At 44.1% G+C, this 18,325-nt stretch overlaps 1 protein-coding gene across 2 annotated transcripts in view; it reads right to left on the bottom strand.

The window, feature by feature from the left end:
* LOC129858952 (calponin-3-like) overlaps window positions 1-13,198 on the bottom strand; it is a 35,607-nt gene extending 22,409 nt beyond the window's left edge. Inside the window, exon 1 of one of the 2 annotated variants that reach the window (XM_055928208.1) lies at window positions 12,912-13,198. In XM_055928208.1, coding sequence (XP_055784183.1) covers window positions 12,912-12,968 — 57 coding nt within the window. In that variant the 5' untranslated portion in view covers window positions 12,969-13,198. The remainder of the gene's footprint in view (window positions 1-12,911) is intronic. The other variant, XM_055928206.1, reaches the window with a different exon arrangement.
* Between the last annotated feature and the right edge of the window lie 5,127 nt (window positions 13,199-18,325).

Below are 18,325 nucleotides of genomic sequence, written 5' to 3'. Positions count from 1 at the left end.
TATTCCCTGTGCATGGATTTACTGCTAAATCTAGTTTATTCCCTGTGCATGGATTTACTGCTAAACGTAGTTTATTCCCTGTGCATGGATTTACTGCTAAACGTAGTTTATTCCCTGTGCATGGATTTACTGCTAAACGTAGTTTATTCCCTGTGCATGGATTTACTGCTAAACGTAGTTTATTCCCTGTGCATGGATTTACTGCTAAACGTAGTTTATTCCCTGTGCATGGATTTACTGCTTAACGTAGTTTATTCCCTGTGCATGGATTTACTGCTAAATGTAGTTTATTCCCTGTGCATGGATTTACTGCTAAACGTAGTTTATTCCCTGTGCATGGATTTACTGGCTAAACGTAGTTTATTCCCTGTGCATGGATTTACTGCTTAACGTAGTTTATTCCCTGTGCATGGATTTACTGCTAAACGTAGTTTATTCCCTGTGCATGGATTTACTGCTAAACGTAGTTTATTCCCTGTGCATGGATTTACTGCTTAACGTAGTTTATTCTCTGTGCATGGATTTACTGCTAAACGTAGTTTATTCTCTGTGCATGGATTTACTGCTAAACGTAGTTTATTCTCTGTGCATGGATTTACTGCTAAACGTAGTTTATTCTCTGTGCATGGATTTACTGCTAAATGTAGTTTATTCTCTGTGCATGGATTTACTGCTAAATGTAGTTTATTCCCTGTGCATGGATTTACTGCTAAACATAGTTTATTCTCTGTGCATGGATTTACTGCTAAATGTAGTTTATTCTCTGTGCATGGATTTACTGCTAAATGTAGTTTATTCTCTGTGCATGGATTTACTGCTAAACGTAGTTTATTCCCTGTGCATGGATTTACTGCTAAACGTAGTTTATTCCCTGTGCATGGATTTACTGCTAAACGTAGTTTATTCCCTGTGCATGGATTTACTGCTAAACGTAGTTTATTCCCTGTGCATGGATTTACCTCGTTAGTGCCAAATGCCAGTACTGGGCTTCAAGGGGGGTGCCATATACAGGCTAGCAATGCAAACCAAGCGTTCTACTGACCAGCTGATAATAAAAACAGTGAGGTAACGACAGCTTTTCAGGACCACTGTGACACTAAAAGCCCATAAACTTGTAGCAACCCCCCCCCCCCGCCTGTCAGCTGGGATGTCAAAGCAGTCAACAGAAAGACGTGCCCTCTCTGAAGCAATGGGTGTGTGTGTGTGTGTGTGTGTGTGTGTGTGTGTGTGTGTGTGTGTGTGTGTGTGTGTGTGTGTGTGTGTGTGTGTGTGTGTGTGTGTGTGTGTGTGTGTGTGTGTGTGTGTGTGTGTGTGTGTGTGTGTCTGTGTGTGTGTGTGTGTGTGTGTGTGTGTCCATTTCCCTCTGAGATTTGATGTCAGAAATGAGGCCCTGCTCTCAACTTAATAACAGACTAAAGGGCAAATCTTCAAATGCCTCTCCATCTCGTAAAAGGACAGAAGTGGTGTTCTGGCTCAATGAAAGGACTGGGAGGAGTGGAAGGAACGTGCCCCTCCTTTCTGAACAGCTTGAGAGAGAGCACACGGTCATTTACAGGAATTCATCTCAGGCTTTTTGTGCCACTGACTAATTGCAGCTAGAAATCCTACCATCACCAGAAAACACATTGAGCCTCCTCAGAGAGAAATCAGGGAAGATCTTTTCTTTTTTCAGTTTTCTCTCTCACAGCACAGAAGTCCTCCTCTAGGAATGCTGCCAGGAACCCCTCCTCACCACCCAACTCTGTAGCCAATGCATTTCCTGATGACGCTGCAGAAACATCTGGAAGGAGAAGGGTTTGAGGTACAGAATGCCTAAGAAGTGCAACACGATCAATTCAATGTAGGACAGATACACCACTGTCGAGGCTGTTTAAATCAGTATCCAGTCCGGTGTTGTTACTCTTTCGAAATTAACACGTTCTAGTCAATTCTACAGTCAAAGTTTTTTGACAATGAAGTTACCGTTCCCATTTACGCAATATCTTATATAATTGAGGTCATCTCTAACCGGGAGCTTCACCGATAGAATGAAACCAGAACATTCGTTGACCAGAATGACCCCCACTTGATTAACCATTTGTTCAAATCACACACACGACCAAGTACTGTCCAGCTGGTATTCATTAATATTTAACCACTCTCCTTTAGCTCTGAAAACATTCAGCATAATGTGAATAGACTGGATGTGCTAGAAATATGAAGTGAACTAGAAATGTTTATACACAATTGAAGTCAGAAGTTTACATACACTTAGGTTGGAGTCATTAAAACTCATTTTTCAACCACTCCACAAATTTCTTGTCAACAGACTATAGTTTGGGCAAGTCGGTTAGGACATCTACTTTGTGCATGACAAGTAATTTTTCCAACAATTGTTTACAGACACATTATTTCACTTATAACTCACTGTATCACAATTCCAGTGGGTCAGAAGTTGACTGTGCCTTTAAACAGCTTGGAAAATTCCAGAAAATGATGTCATGGCTTTAGAAGCCTCTGATAGGCTAATTGACATAATTTGAGTCAATTTGTGGTGTACCTGTGGATGTATTTCAAGGCCTACCTTCATACTCAGTGCCTCTTTGCTTGACATCATGGGAAAATCAAAAGCAATCAGCCAAGACCTCAGAAAAACAATTGCAGACCTCCACAAGTCTGGTTCATCCTTGGGAGCAATTTCCAAACGCCTGAAGGTACCACGTTTATCTGTACAAACAATAGTAAGAAAGTATAAACAACACGGGACCACGCAGCCGTCATACCGCTCGGGAAGGAGACGCGTTCTGTCTCCTAGAGATGAATGTACTTTGGTGCAAAAAGTGAAAATCAAACCCAGAACAACAGCAAAGGACCTTGTGAAGATGTTGCAGGGAACAGGTAAAAAAAGTATCTATATCCACAGTAAAACGAGTCCTATATCGACATAACCTGAAAGGCCGCTCAGCAAGGAAGAAGTCACTGCTCCAAAACCGCCATGAAAACGGTTTGAAACTGCACATGGGGACAAAGATCGTACTTTTTGGAGAAATGTCCTCTGGTCTGATGAAACAAAAATAGAACTGTTTGGCCATAATGACCATCGTTATGTTTGGAGGAAGAAGGGGGAGGCTTGTACCATCCCAACCGTGAAGCACGGGGGTGGCAGTATCATGTTGTGGAGGTGCTTTGCTGCAGGAGGGGCTGGTGCACTTCACAAAATAGATGGAGACAGGATTGTGTCGAGTCACAGATCTGGGGAAGGGTACCCCCAAAATATGCTGCAGCATTCAAGGTCCCCAAAAACAGTGTCCTCCATCATTCTTAAATAGAAGTTTGGAACCACCAAGATTCATCCTAAAGCTGGCCGCCCGGCCAAACTGAACAATCGGGGAAGAAGGGCCTTGGTCAGGGAGGTGACCAAGAACCCGATTGTCACTCTGGCAGAGCTCCAGAGTTCCTCCGTGGAGATGGGAGAACCTTCCAGAAGGATAACAGTCTCTGCAGCACTCCACCGATCAGGCCTTTATGGTAGAGTAGCCAGACGGAAGCCACTCCTCAGTAAAATGCACATGACAGCCAGCTTGTAGTTGACCAAAAGCCACCTACAGACTCTCAGACCACGAGAAATAAGATTCTCTGGTCTGATGAAACAAAGATTGAACTCTTTGGCCTGAATTCCAAGCGTCACATCTGGAAGAAACCTGGCACCATCCCTACGGTGAAGCATGGTGGTGGCAGCATCATGCTTTGGGGATGTTTTTCAGTGGCAGGGACTGGTAGACTAGCCAGGATCGAGGCAAAGATGAACGGAGCAAAGTACAGAGAGATCCTTGATGAAAACCTGCTCCAGAGAAAAGGTTCGCCTTCCAACAGGACAACGACCCTAAGCATACAGCTAAGACAACGCAGGGGTGGCTTCGGGACATGTCTCTGAATGTCCAGAGCCTGGACTTGAACCCAATCAAACATCTCTGGAGAGACCTGAAAATAGCTGGGCAGCAACGCTCCCAAACAGAGCTTGAGAGGATCTGCAGAGAAGAATAGGAGAAACTCCCCAAATACAGGTGTGCCAAGCTTGTAGCATCATACCCAAGAAGACTCGAGGCTGTAATCGCTGCCAAAGGTGCTTCAACAAAGTACTGAGTAAAGGGTCTGAATACTTATGTAAATGTAATATTTCCATTTTTTTATTCATATAAATTACCAAATATTTCTAAACCTGTTTTACTTTGTCATTATGGGGTATTGTGTGTAGATTGATAAGGATTTTCTTTTTCAATCCATTTTAGAAAAAGGCTGTAATGTAACAAAATGTGGAAAACGTCAAGGGGTCTGAATACTTCCTGAAAGCACTTGGTGCTGAAATAAAACCAAGCACTGACATGTCGTCAAAAAATCTCACATTTAGGCACACAAGGCCAAATCTTAACTTGAGACATACTGCATAACCAAGTTTTTCATAACAAAAACGATACCAGTATCGTGGTACTAGTTAGTATCTTGGAAAGTTAAATAAAAAGGTTCAATAAAAATTTAAAGGAAACAAAAAACACGAAGAGGATTTAATTTCTTTAGGAAAACAGCCTTAATGTTGGAAAACAAACATTTATCATCCTGAGTCAACACATCCTTCACAAGCTATATAGCACAGCAGGTTTCTAAAGAACCAAAGTGTTTGGTCTGCTTTGTGTTTACATTTGTTTTTGCCATTTAAAAATAATATATTGCAATACTGGTCTAACAAAAAGCCCACCAGAGTCGATCCTTTTCCATCAAGTCTTTAACGTGTAGTTAAGGACAATAGTGTTATCACATACCTGCACAAGATAACAGTATCCTTCCCAAAGTTGAACAAGTCAAGGTTGGTGAAAAACCCCACTATTCATCTTGCTGGACTGGAATCTGAGAGTTAAAAAGAAGCTGAACAATGGTTCAGGAAAAGAGCTCACTTCCCATTCACCCCAAAACAGCATCACTGGGCTTAATAGGACAACAAGGAATTCAGGAATCAGAATCTCGCTGTGAAAAGGAGATCCAGCCTGAACCAATGCAGGGAGGGATATAGCATGGGAACACTCCAACCCACCTCCCCGCAGCTCTCTCTCTCTTTCTCCATCTGTAATGGAACTTTTCATGCATCTGCAGAGCAAATGCTCAGAACTTTTTCCTGTTTAAAAACAATATCCCACATATAAATAGAGTTTGGCACGTGATCAGACAGGGCTCTACCTGCCTGTGCAGAGCACGTGCTCAGACAGGGCTCTACCTGCCTGTGCAGAACACGTGCTCAGACAGGGCTCTACCTGCCTGTGCAGAACACGTGCTCAGACAGGGCTCTACCTGCCTGTGCAGAACACGTGCTCAGACAGGGCTCTACCTGCCTGTGCAGAACACGTGCTCAGACAGGGCTCTACCTACCTGTGCAGAGCACGTGCTCAGACAGGGCTCTACCTACCTGTGCAGAGCACGTGCTCAGACAGGGCTCTACCTACCTGTGCAGAGCACGTGCTCAGACAGGGCTCTACCTACCTGTGCAGAGCACGTGATCAGACAGGGCTCTACCTGCCTGTGCAGAGCACGTGCTCAGACAGGGCTCTACCTGCCTGTGCAGAGCAGTTTCCGCTCTTACATCCCACCTCTATGGGAGGGCAGTTCCCGCTCTTACATTCCACCGCTATGGGAGGGCAGTTCCCGCTCTTACATCCGCTCTTACATCCCACCGCTATGGGAGGGCAGTTCCCGCTCTTACATTCCACCGCTATGGGAGGGCAGTTCCCGCTCTTACATCCGCTCTTACATCCCACCGCTATGGGAGGGCCGTTCCCGCTCTTACATCCCACCTCTATGGGAGGGCAGTTCCCGCTCTTACATCCCACCTCTATGGGAGGGCAGTTCCCGCTCTTACATCCCACCGCTATGGGAGGGCAGTTCCGGCTCAGCCCAGCTCTTCTCTGTCCACCAATGGTGGAACCAGCTTCCTCCTGAAGCTAGGACAGCAGAGACCCTCCCCGTCTTCCAAAAACATCTGAAACATCTTCAAACAATATCTTAAATAATCCTCCTCCTCACCCCCCTCTTCTATGCCTGTGATGTTGTTGTCCCACCTAGCTATCTGTAGATGAATGCACTAACTAAGTTGCTCTGGATAAGAGGGTCTGCTAAATGACTAACATGTACATATTAAATATATGGACACTGTTTAAAAATAATGGGTTAAATACATGAACAAAAAAATGTATTATATATATCCTGATCTTATCTCTTAGATATAGGACAGACACTTTAGAACAAATTTCCTTTTGATATTTGTTACTATCTGTTGTTCCATGTAGTGATTCTATTATTCATCGTGTTTCTATGGGCTAATAGCAGCAAGGCCAAAAATAATTGTATAAAATATATATTTTTTATACTTCAAGGGGTCTTAAAATTCAAAATCAAATCCAATGTTATTTGTCACATGCCCTGAATACAACAGGTTTTACCTTACTGTGAAATGCTTCCTTGTTAAGGGGCAGAATGACAGATTCTTTACCTTGTCAGCTCGGGGATTCAAACTTCCAACCTTGCGATTACAAGTCCAACACTCTAACCAGTAGGCTACCTGCCTCCTAGTGGTTGGATAATAAACAGCGAGTAGCAGCAGTGTAAAAACAAAGGGGGGGGGGGGGGGGGGGGGGGTCGCCAATGTACATACATTTGATTAATTTGATCAGCAGTCTTATGGATTGGGGGTAGAAGCTGTTAAGGAGCCTTTTGTAACTGGACTTGGCGCTCCGGTACCGCTTGCCGTGCGGTAGCAGAGAGAACAGTCTATGACTTGGGTGACTGGAGTCTTTGACCATTTTTTGGGCCTTCCTCTGACACCGCCTGGTATATTGGTGCTGGATGGCAGGAAGCTTGGTCCCAGTGATAGACTGGGCGATAAATGATCCTTGGTATGACCTTCTTAAAACAATTCCATATAGCTAGACAGCTTAGATTCTTATGGGATAAAAACCGTTCTGTAGGAATAAGGTTTGTGCAGTAGGTCTAATACATTTTCACAGCATATTGACTATATGCCTGGCCTGCCAATATTGTTCTTCTCAGACCATATTGTATTTCAAAACTCAAGCTTTGATAACAAAATAGATCAGTTGGTTTAGCAGTTGCGAGGCACAGTGGAGCATACATTTAAATAATTAGCTTTTTTATTTTACTGGTTGGTACCTGCATCTGATGGGCATGATGGTTTCAAGAGAACGGTGAACTCGGGAAAAAATCATGACGTCAGTGATCTTCAGGTCGAAAAGTCGGAGCTCTAGAAAGATGCCAGAGTTTACGACTTTGAATTCCGAGTTGGATGACCGTTGAAAATGATTTTTCCCAGTGGAATTTTGTTTTTCTTCAGAGTACCCAGTTGTATTGAACGTACTGAAGTCAGAAGTCTGAGATTTCCGATTTTTCAATTGTTTTGAATACGGTATTGGTCTCAATGGAGGAAGGGGCCAGCAGAGGGTCTGCCTCTCACAGTCCCTGCTCTCCCCTTCCTTACCTCCGGTGAGACTGACTAGAGAGCGGACACTCGAGCCGCACCACATCTGCCTCACGCACAAATTCATGTTGTTCCTATGAACAGAGAAAGTGAAAAATTCCTTGATATTAAAATAGACACGACGAGCTGCTAATAATAATAAAAAGGCAGGGCTATCGATAGACTTGGCTACTCATTCATTGCAGCTGCATTGCGAGTGGAAGGAGAGAGAAGCACATTTTATGGTTTGTAATGGAGTTGAATGAAAACAGTGAATAAAAAGTTAAACAGCAGCTCTTTGCTGTATTCTTTCACAGTCTCTCTCTGATCATGGTTTGATAAAAGTGATAAAATCTCACGTAGGCCAGTATCAAACTTTGCTGTGGCCGGGCTCTTGGACGCAAGCTATATGCACAGTGACAGGAGCCACCCGATTGGCCGGTGCAGTAGGCACACTGGATTTGTCCACAGACCTCTTGGTCCACCGGGTAGGTGGAATTTGTCTTGTCAGGCAAATGAAATAGTTCAAAACAGGAACACTTTGCTTACCCAGTGAACAGGGTTTCTGTATCAAGTACACCTACCGCCAACAGATCAGCACAAATAAAATAAAAAGATAGAAAAACAAACTCTAATTGCTTGTGCTACAAAAATGTTTGGTGATCGAATAGGAATACCTTGAAGATCACGATGGATCGGTTGGTGTCCACTGAGTTAGAGGCTACTCGGTGGTAACCAAACTCCTTCAGGCCTCATTAACAACTCTCTCTTTCACATTGAAAGCACCGGATTCTGGAAAAGCTCTACCCTTTACAAGAGCAGTGAAAGCTCTACCCTTTACAAGAGCAGTGACCTCAAGAACTGGATAAATAATTCATCTTGAAGTTCCCTCCAACTGCTGTAGAAAAGATGTAAGTTCATCTGTTCATGTGTTCCGAGGCTCCAGAGGGAATTCCTGTTCTATTTTAAAACACTTGAGAAGTAAGGTCAAGCAAACACCAGTTAGACGTTTGGTCCACACTTCAACCCCGGAGAGTGGTGGTTCCACGCTTCCACCCCGGAGAGTGGTGGTTCCACGCTTCAACCCCGGAGAGTGGTGGTTCCACGCTTCCACCCCGGAGAGTGGTGGTTCCACGCTTCAACCCCGGAGAGTGGTGGTTCCACGCTTCAACCCCGGAGAGTGGTGGTTCCACACTTCAACTCCGGAGAGTGGTGGTTCCACACTTCAACCCCGGAGAGTGGTGGTTCCACACTTCAACCCCGGAGAGTGGTGGTTCCACACTTCAACCCCGGAGAGTGGTGGTTCCACACTTCAACCCCGGAGAGTGGGGGTTCCACACTTCAACCCCGGAGAGTGGTGGTTCCACACTTCAACCCCGGAGAGTGGTGGTTCCACACTTCCACCCCGGAGAGTGGTCGTTCCACACTTCAACCCCGGAGAGTGGTGGTTCCACACTTCAACCCCGGAGAGTGGTGGTTCCACACTTCCACCCCGGAGAGTGGTCGTTCCACACTTCAACCCCGGAGAGTGGTGGTGACCCGCTGGACAGCACTTCAGGCTTCTTTGATTACTAATGAGTGACATGATGATTTGAAGGACTATATAAATAAAAATGGCTGAGGGAAAGTAACTTTGAACACAATGACAGTTACAAAAATTCAGCTTTTTCTATAAGCTGTTTCTTCTTTTCAGTAAAAATTATTAAAGTTCTTTATTTAAAGTGTGTGTGTTTATTTAGATGTTTTAAAATGTAACTAGGAAAGTCAGTTAAGAACAAATTCTTATTTACAATGACAGCCTACCCCGGCCAAACCCGGACTACGCTGGGCCAATTGTGCGCCACCCTATGGTACTCCCAATCACGGCCAGATGTGACACAGCCTGGACTGGAACCAGGGGCTGTAGTGATGCCTCTATGTACTGAGATGCAGTGCCTTAGACCGCTGCGCCACTCAGTGTGTGTGTGTGTGTGTGTGTGTGTGTGTGTGTGTGTGTGTGTGTGTGTGAGTTTAGTTGATTGACAGATGCTGGACATCTGTCAAGATTAACACGTATATACATTAGAAAACCAAGCTGCTTTTCATTTCCAGCTGTCAGAATCCGCTGCATATTAATACAAGTAGCTCTCAAATAAAGACGTTGTTGGCAGCCACCCTGGAAAATACCAGAAAGCACACAAAGCATTAGAAAAACAAGAAACGATATTTTCATTTAAATGTTTTCCCGGCTGGGCCAGCCCAGCGTTGGTTGAACTACTCTCGCTCATCTGATTTCAGTCAAGGTTTAGAAGATTACCTCACCCAAAAGCTTGTCATACGACCGCAGACATAAACAAGGGCCACTAAGTAGTTAATAAAAGGGCCAATCCAGCTGTTTTTATCTCATTATCAAATCATTTCTGGGTAAAAATGAAATACCTTACTGTGATTATTTTGGACCATTTTAATTGAAAACAAACAGCTTTTAATTTATTTTTTTAACAAAGAGTCATTTCTCAAGCAAGAACTTTGCTAGGACTGGTCTGAGTGGGGAGGGGGGAACTGAAAACTAGCTGTTATTGGCAGAAGTTTGGAACACTTTGGTCTAAGAACTCAATTACCGGCTGGTGACGTCACCAGGCAGGCCAAAAGAGGCAGAGATTTCAGACAGTCTTTTCAAACAGCTCTTACACTAAAAGGTCATTATCATCATTTGCACGGTATTACTCCAACCTCAGTGTGTAAATGAATATTAAACACACAGGACATTTTTGTCTGCACTGGGCCTTTACGGAATGAGATGCTCTGGTCTCATTAAGGCAAGACAAACAGAGAAAGAGATGGTTTGAGACACAGGATTTTAACCCTGTCTGGAACCACAGCTCAGTCAATCTGTTCTCATAATATCCCATCTTCCGGTAGAGAGACTTCTCAAAAGGACAAAACTTATAACAGAAGGGCGAGATAAAGACAGTGAGAGAGAGAAAGATGTCAGACTTGTAGCTCAGTGAATTAGAGATCTTTCGGATTGTGTTGTTTGTTGCCGGTAACCTTGGTTTCCAGGTTCTAGTTTCTCATGTTCAGGAAGTGTGTCAATGTGAGACTATGGGGATGCTGGAGGTAGAGATGGATCATTGAGGCATTCTAAGCATGTCTGACATGTGACCTCAGCACAGGTTATTGTTACAACAGATTTATTAAAAGCATGCTGGTTCCTCCAGTTTCTGCTCTGTATTCAGTCAGAGCTTGATACATTGACATCTGCTGACGTTTGACAAACTACTGACTCAGTGTGTCAAAAGTCGACATCGAAATATATCACTTAAAAGCTACTCTAACAACACTTGATAGGTTTCTGTCGATGACCAGCTTTCTGCTTAACTGACAACGCACTACCAGTATCCCAGATTCCACTGTGTTGTTCACAAGTCATTGTCCTGGTCAATAACTCCTTCAGCTTTGTTGAAAAGTGACCGTTGTCTTCTCTCTTTAACCTGATATTCTCATCATTGGCCAACAGGAAGTAGACCATGACAGTCTGCTAATCTTTTATCTGGAGAGAACGCTTGGTTTGCTCAGTTGGCACCAATGCTATCAAGGCAAACAGAGACTGGGCAGACAGAAACTGTTAACATGAGACAGGCCCATGTTTAACGTGTTAGACGGCTATCTCCTCTGGCCCTGACTGCCTGTTTTCGATGGGTAGGCTGACCGATGACGTCATGATTCAGTCGTTTCCTATTGGTAGCCTAGGAGACCAACGTTGTAAGAACCAGACATTCCTCTAATGATTTCATACTACGCTGATATTTTCTTCTGAGAACAGCTTGACAGTATCCAGACAGCCAACTTATACAATCCACATGATTTCCTACTGTTCAATGGTCATTCCAACTAATTACATACCCATTGAGTAGAACCGTTTACTTTAACTGTCTAGCCTTGAATGTAAAGGTTGTTTAAACTCAATATTTCATTTTTGTTGTTGTTGTAATATGTGTATAAAAACTATCTCTCATGGACTGTAAGTGCCTGCATTCATAACTCCATCTACACAACTTGAAAGTGGTTACATTTCTCTCACTTATATGGGCTGTCATTGAAACACATTCAGGAGTGTGGCTTTAAACAATAATACATGTTTGTTAAATTAACATGAATGAACCTATTCCAACATATGACTGACAGCTGTACAGTTAATTACAGTGTTACAATGGAAAGTTATAACTGGAGTACTTCTCCTGTCTTATCCGGTGTCCTGTGTGAATTTAAGTATGCTCTCTCTAATTCTGTCCTTCTCTCTTCCTCTCGGAGGACCTGAGCCCTAGGACCATGCCTCAGGACTACCTGGCCTGATGACTCTCTGCTGTCCCCAGCCCACCTGGCCGTGCTGCTGCTCCAGTTTCAACTGTTCTGCCTGCGGCTATGGAACCCTGACCTGTTCACCGGATGTGCTACCTGTCCCAGACCTGCTGTTTTCAACTCTCTAGAGACAGCAGGAGCGGTAGAGATACTCTGAATGATCGGCTATGAAAAGCCAACTGACATTTACTCCTGAGGTGCTGACCTGTTGCACCCTCTACAACCACTGTGATTGTTATTATTATTTGACTATGCTAGTCATCTATGAACATTTGAACATCTTGGCCATTTTCTGTTATAATCTCCACCCAGCACAGCCAGAAGAGGACTGGCCACCCCTCAGAGCCTGGTTCCTCTCTAGGTTTCTTCCTAGGTTCTGGCCTTTCTAGGGAGTTTTTCCTAGCCACCGTGCTTCTACATCTGCGTTGCTTGCTGTTTGGGGTTTTAGGCTGGGTTTCTGTGCAACACTTTGAGATATCAGCTGATGTAAGAAGGGTTTTATAAATACATTTGATTTAAAGTCATAATCTCTCCCCATTGGTTGCCCAATTGAAATGTGGGGGCATGGCCTATCTATCCATCGCCCCCCTACGTTACTGACTCCTTAATAATGTCTCCCTGCTACGAACAAAGAATTGGACTTGGCTTCCATCCATGCCACTTCCAGTGATTGGTTTTATTGACATATTTCGTAAAATTAGGCCTGCCTATCTTAATTGATGTGAGATAAACTACGGGAAAACTATTTTCTACTTTTCGTCTAAGTTTATATGTAGCCTATCAACCACAATTGTCAATCAGAATCGAATAAACCCCAGTCTCAAAACAAATACTCATTTTTCAACTCTGCCTGTAGGCCTATCCTATCCGACTAAACTCAAGTCCACGATGTACGACGGCGCTTTCATATAGCGGAGTTGAGTTTAATCGGTTACCTGTATCCTAACCTAGCTGTAGCACGCAGCAGCAGACCTGGTTGGTTCAGTTGGTTAGTAAAAAAACGTCAATAATAAACCATGTGGTTATAAATACCCCAAAACGAATGATTTAACTACCAGTCGGGCTCTTTACTCACTTTGCTTTTCACCTCTGCTGATAATCCGTAGGCTGGTCCCTTATTGAATGAAGTCATCTTTGTTCGAGATTTAAAAGTCAATATTCCTTTGCTACAAAGTAGCTGAAACGATTCCTTTTCGGTTACTTCGTATCACTCAATGAACAGCGTACTTCTGGGTCCCGTTCAGTCAGTCCAAAAGAGGAGTTTAAATCCGTGCGGATGTGGTGGTGGTGTGTGAATATCGCAGTGTCGGGTCGGACACCGAAACGTCTCGACTTCAATACCTACTTTTTTTTTTGTGTTGAAAAAATGTCGCAAGACTTTTGACGGAACACTTCAGAGCCAATCAAAGGAGCCGAATATACATACCCTCTGCTCATTGTTGGAGGCTGCTACTGCTGCGCATTTATATGCAAGTGATTTCTGCTCCTCATTTCAACAATAACAATCCTACATGTTATCTATTACTGCTGAGCATTTGGTTTGACATTAAACGTCCTCGTTAATGATGTTGTGGCTACACATTTCCGTTATTCAGAATGGGGAAAAAAGGACGGCAATTGAAGCACAATAGCCTATATGTTATACATGTACAGTATATGTAAGTTATACATGTATTTATGTTCCTAGGCCGTCATTGTAAATACGAATTTGTTCTTAACTGACTTGCCTAGTTAAATAAAGGTAAAATACAATTAAAATAAATGTGTTTGATCTGTAGGCTACTAAAATAAAACATATTTACATTCCCTATAATCAGCCTATATTGATCAACCTGATCTAGGTTCCTCTTATAGATTGGATAGGGTTGCAGGTAGCCTAGCAGTTAAGGGCTGGGAACCAAAAGGTCACTGGTTTGAATCCTTGAGCTGACTAGGTGAAACAATCTGTGGATGTGCCTTTGAGCAAGGCACTCAAACATAATTGCTTCTGTAAGTTGCTCTGGATAAGAATGTCTAATCAATCGCTGAAGATATCAATAACATCTTGGGTGGTTGCCATGCATGTTATTGGTGTAATAATAATAACAGCCAAGCTGCTATACACTGGAAGCCCTGAGTCCATAATAAGCAGTGTTGGTCCCTTTGCCTCCATCCAAGGTGGAAGAGGAGGCTCAAGGGCATGACGCACACACAGGTTGTCTTTGTTGAGATATCGATCTTCCTATGTCATTCAACCTTTGCGGTGTGTATAAAGGGACTTTGTTTGAAAGTATGCAGTTTGTCAGTGTCAGGTTTACAGGTAATATTTTAGAACTGAAGTTTCATAATCTTTAACACTCCACCTGGTATAGGAGCAGGGAAGAGTCGTATAGGAGCAGGGAAGAGTCGTATAGGAGCAGGGAAGAGTCGTATAGGAGCAGGGAAGAGTCGTATAGGAGCAGGGAAGAGTCGTATAGGAGCAGGGAAGAGTCGTATAGGAGCTGGGAAGAGTCGTATAGGAGCTGGGAAGAGTCGTATAGGAGCTGGGAAGAGTCGTATAGGAGCTGGGAAGAGTCGTATAGGAGCTGGGAAGAGTCGTATAGGAGCTGGGGGGAGTCGTATAGGAGCTGGGAAGAGTCGTATAGGAGCTGGGAAGAGTCGTATAGGAGCTGGGAAGAGTCGTATAGGAGCAGGGAAGAGTCGTATAGGAGCAGGGAAGAGTCGTATAGGAGCAGGGAAGAGTCGTATAGGAGCAGGGAAGAGTCGTATAGGAGCAGGGAAGAGTCGTATAGGAGCAGGGAAGAGTCGTATAGGAGCTGGGCAGTCATATAGGAGCTGGGCAGAGTCATACAGAGCAGAGTCATATAAGAACAGAGTCATATAGGAGCTGGGCAGAGTCATACAGAGCAGAGCAGTCATATAGGAGCTGGGCAGAGTCATACAGAGCAGAGTCATATAAGAACAGAGTCATATAAGAACAGAGTCATATAGGAGCTGGGCAGAGTCATATAAGAACAGAGTCATATAGGAGCTGGGCAGTCATATAGGAGCAGAGCAGAGTCATATAGGAGCAGAGCAGAGTCATACAGAGCAGAGCAGTCATACTTCTGCTTCATCTTGGTACAGTCTAATTTAATATATTTGGATGATCAATTCTCATAAAGTCTGTTATTAAGTTATAGTCAAGCTTCCTAAATGGTCAGCTATACCACTCGATTTAGTAAGAGGCCTGAGGGGTAATTGTTTACTGACCCACTTTCTATTAACCTTTATTTAACTAGGCAAGTTAGTTATGAACCAGTTCTTATTTACAATGACGGCCTAAGAACAGTGGGTTTTAACTGCCTTGTTCAGGGGCAGAACGACAGATTCTTACCATGTCAGCTCGGGGGATTCTTGTGTCATCCTCATAGGGATGAACTTCAAAAGGGCTCAGATTTCAAAAGATATGGTCTGTGTGTGGCGAGTCAGTTACATACTTTTGGTCATGTAGTGTATGTGGACACCTGCTCATCAAACATCTCATTCCAAAAATCATAGGCATTAATATGGAGTTGGTCCCCCCCCCACCTTTTGCTGCTATAACAGCCTCCACTCTTCTGGGAAGGCTTTCCACTAGATGTTGGAACATTGCTGCAGGGACTTGTTTCCATTCAGCCACAAGAGCATTAGTGAGGTCGGGCGATTAGGCCTGGCTCGAAGTCGGCGTTTGAATTCATTCCAAAGGTGTTCAATGGGGTTGAGGTCAGGGCTCTGTGCAGGCCAGTCAAGTTCTTCCACACCGATCTCTACAAACCATTTCTGTATGGACCTCGCTTAGAGCATTGTCAGGCTGAAACAGGAAAGGGCCTTACTCAAACCGTTGCCGCAAAATTGGAAGCACAAGATCGTCTAGAATGTCATTGTATGCTGTAGCATTAACTGGAACTAAGGGGCCTAGCCCGAACCATGAAACACAGCCCCAGACCATTATTCCTCATCCACCAAACTTTAAGATTGGCACTATGCATTCGGGCAGGTAGCGTTCTCCTGGCATCCGCCAAACACAGATTAGTCCGTTGGACTGTCAGATGGTGAAGCGTGATTCATCACACCAGAGAACGCATTTCCAGAGTCCAATGGTGGCGAGCTTTACACCACTCCAGCCTGGTTGGCATGGTGATTTACATCACTCCAGCCTGGTTGGCATGGTGATTTACACCACTCCAGCCTGGTTGGCATGGTGATTTACACCACTCCAGCCTGGTTGGCATGGTGATTTACACCACTCCAGCCGACACTTGGCACGGTGATTTACACCACTCCAGCCGACACTTGGCATGGTGATCTTAGGCTTGTGTGCGGCTGCTCAGCCATGTGCGGCTGCTCAACCCATTCCATGAAGCTCCCGATGAACAGTTATTGTGCTTCCAGAGGCAGTTGGGAACTCGGTAGTGAGTGTTGCTACCGAGGACAGTACATATTTACTCACTACTCGCTTCGGCACTACCATTCTGTAAGCTTGTTGTGGGAAAACACTAACCAGTGGAGTAGTTCTTGCTTCTAGACTTTCCAGTTCACAATAACAGCACGTACAGTTGATCAGTGCAGAAATTTGAATTACAGACTTGTTGGAAATGTGGCATCCTATGACAGTGCCACATTGAAAGTCACTGAGCTCTTCAGTAAGGCCATTTTACTTGTCAATGTTTGTCTATGGAGATTGTATCGCTGTATGCTGGAGTTTATACTGTGGCTGAAATAACCAAATCCACCACATTTGAAGGTGTGTTCACATACACTACATATTCAAACAAATCTCTAGACAACTCTACAACATCTGGTTTCACCATCCTGTCATATGACTAGACAGGACTACACCATCCTGTCATATCACTAGACAGGACTACACCATCCTGTCATATCACTAGACAGGACTACACCATCCTGTCATATCACTAGACAGGACTACACCATCCTGTCATATCACTAGACAGCACTACACCATCCTGTCATATCACTAGACAGGACTACACCATCCTGTCATATCACTAGACAGGACAACACCATCCTGTCATATCACTAGACAGGACTACACCATCCTGTCATATCACTAGACAGGACTACACCATCCTGCCATATCACTAGACAGGACAACAGCTGGTTTCACCATCCTGTCATATCGCTAGACAGGACTACACCATCCTGTCATATCGCTAGACAGGACTACACCATCCTGTCATATCACTAGACAGGACTACACCATCCTGTCATATCACTAGACAGGACTACACCATCCTGTCATATCACTAGACAGGACAACACCATCCTGTCATATCACTAGACAGGACTACACCATCCTGTCATATCACTAGACAGGACAACAGCTGGTTTCACCATCCTGTCATATCACTAGACAGGACAACAGCTGGTTTCACCATCCTGTCATATCACTAGACAGGACAACACCATCCTGTCATATCACTAGACAGGACAACACCATCCTGTCATATCACTAGACAGGACAACACCATCCTGTCATATCACTAGACAGGACAACACCATCCTGTCATATCACTAGACAGGACTACACCATCCTGTCATATCACTAGACAGGACTACACCATCCTGTCATATCACTAGACAGGACTACACCATCCTGTCATATCACTAGACAGGACAACACCATCCTGTCATATCACTAGACAGGACAACACCATCCTGCCATATCACTAGACAGGACTACACCATCCTGTCATATCACTAGACAGCACTACACCATCCTGTCATATCACTAGACAGGACTACACCATCCTGTCATATCACTAGACAGCACTACACCATCCTGTCATATCACTAGACAGGACTACATCATCCTGTCATATCACTAGACAGGACAACACCATCCTGTCATATCACTAGACAGGACAACAGCTGGTTTCACCATCCTGTCATATCACTAGACAGGACAACAGCTGGTTTCACCATCCTGTCATATCACTAGACAGCACTACACCATCCTGTCATATCACTAGACAGGACTACACCCTCCTGTCATATCACTAGACAGGACAACACCATCCTGTCATATCACTAGACAGGACTACACCATCCTGTCATATCACTAGACAGCACTACACCACCCTGTCATATCACTAGACAGGACTACACCATCCTGTCATATCACTAGACAGGACAACACCATCCTGTCATATCACTAGACAGGACTACACCATCCTGTCATATCACTAGACAGCACTACACCATCCTGTCATATCACTAGACAGGACTACACCATCCTGTCATATCACTAGACAGGACTACACCATCCTGTCATATCACTAGACAGGACTACACCATCCTGTCATATCACTAGACAGGACTACACCATCCTGTCATATCACTAGACAGGACAACACCATCCTGTCATATCACTAGACAGGACAACGGCTGGTTTCAGCATCATGTCTTAAGCATATTGTTTTTGGTTGTTCTCTCTGGTTATCTTTATCGGGTTGAATTCAAAAGCAG

This window comes from Salvelinus fontinalis, chromosome 7 (assembly GCF_029448725.1).
Source record: "Salvelinus fontinalis isolate EN_2023a chromosome 7, ASM2944872v1, whole genome shotgun sequence".
Lineage (NCBI taxonomy): Eukaryota > Metazoa > Chordata > Actinopteri > Salmoniformes > Salmonidae > Salvelinus > Salvelinus fontinalis.
This window is presented reverse-complemented; position numbering and strand designations above follow the sequence as displayed.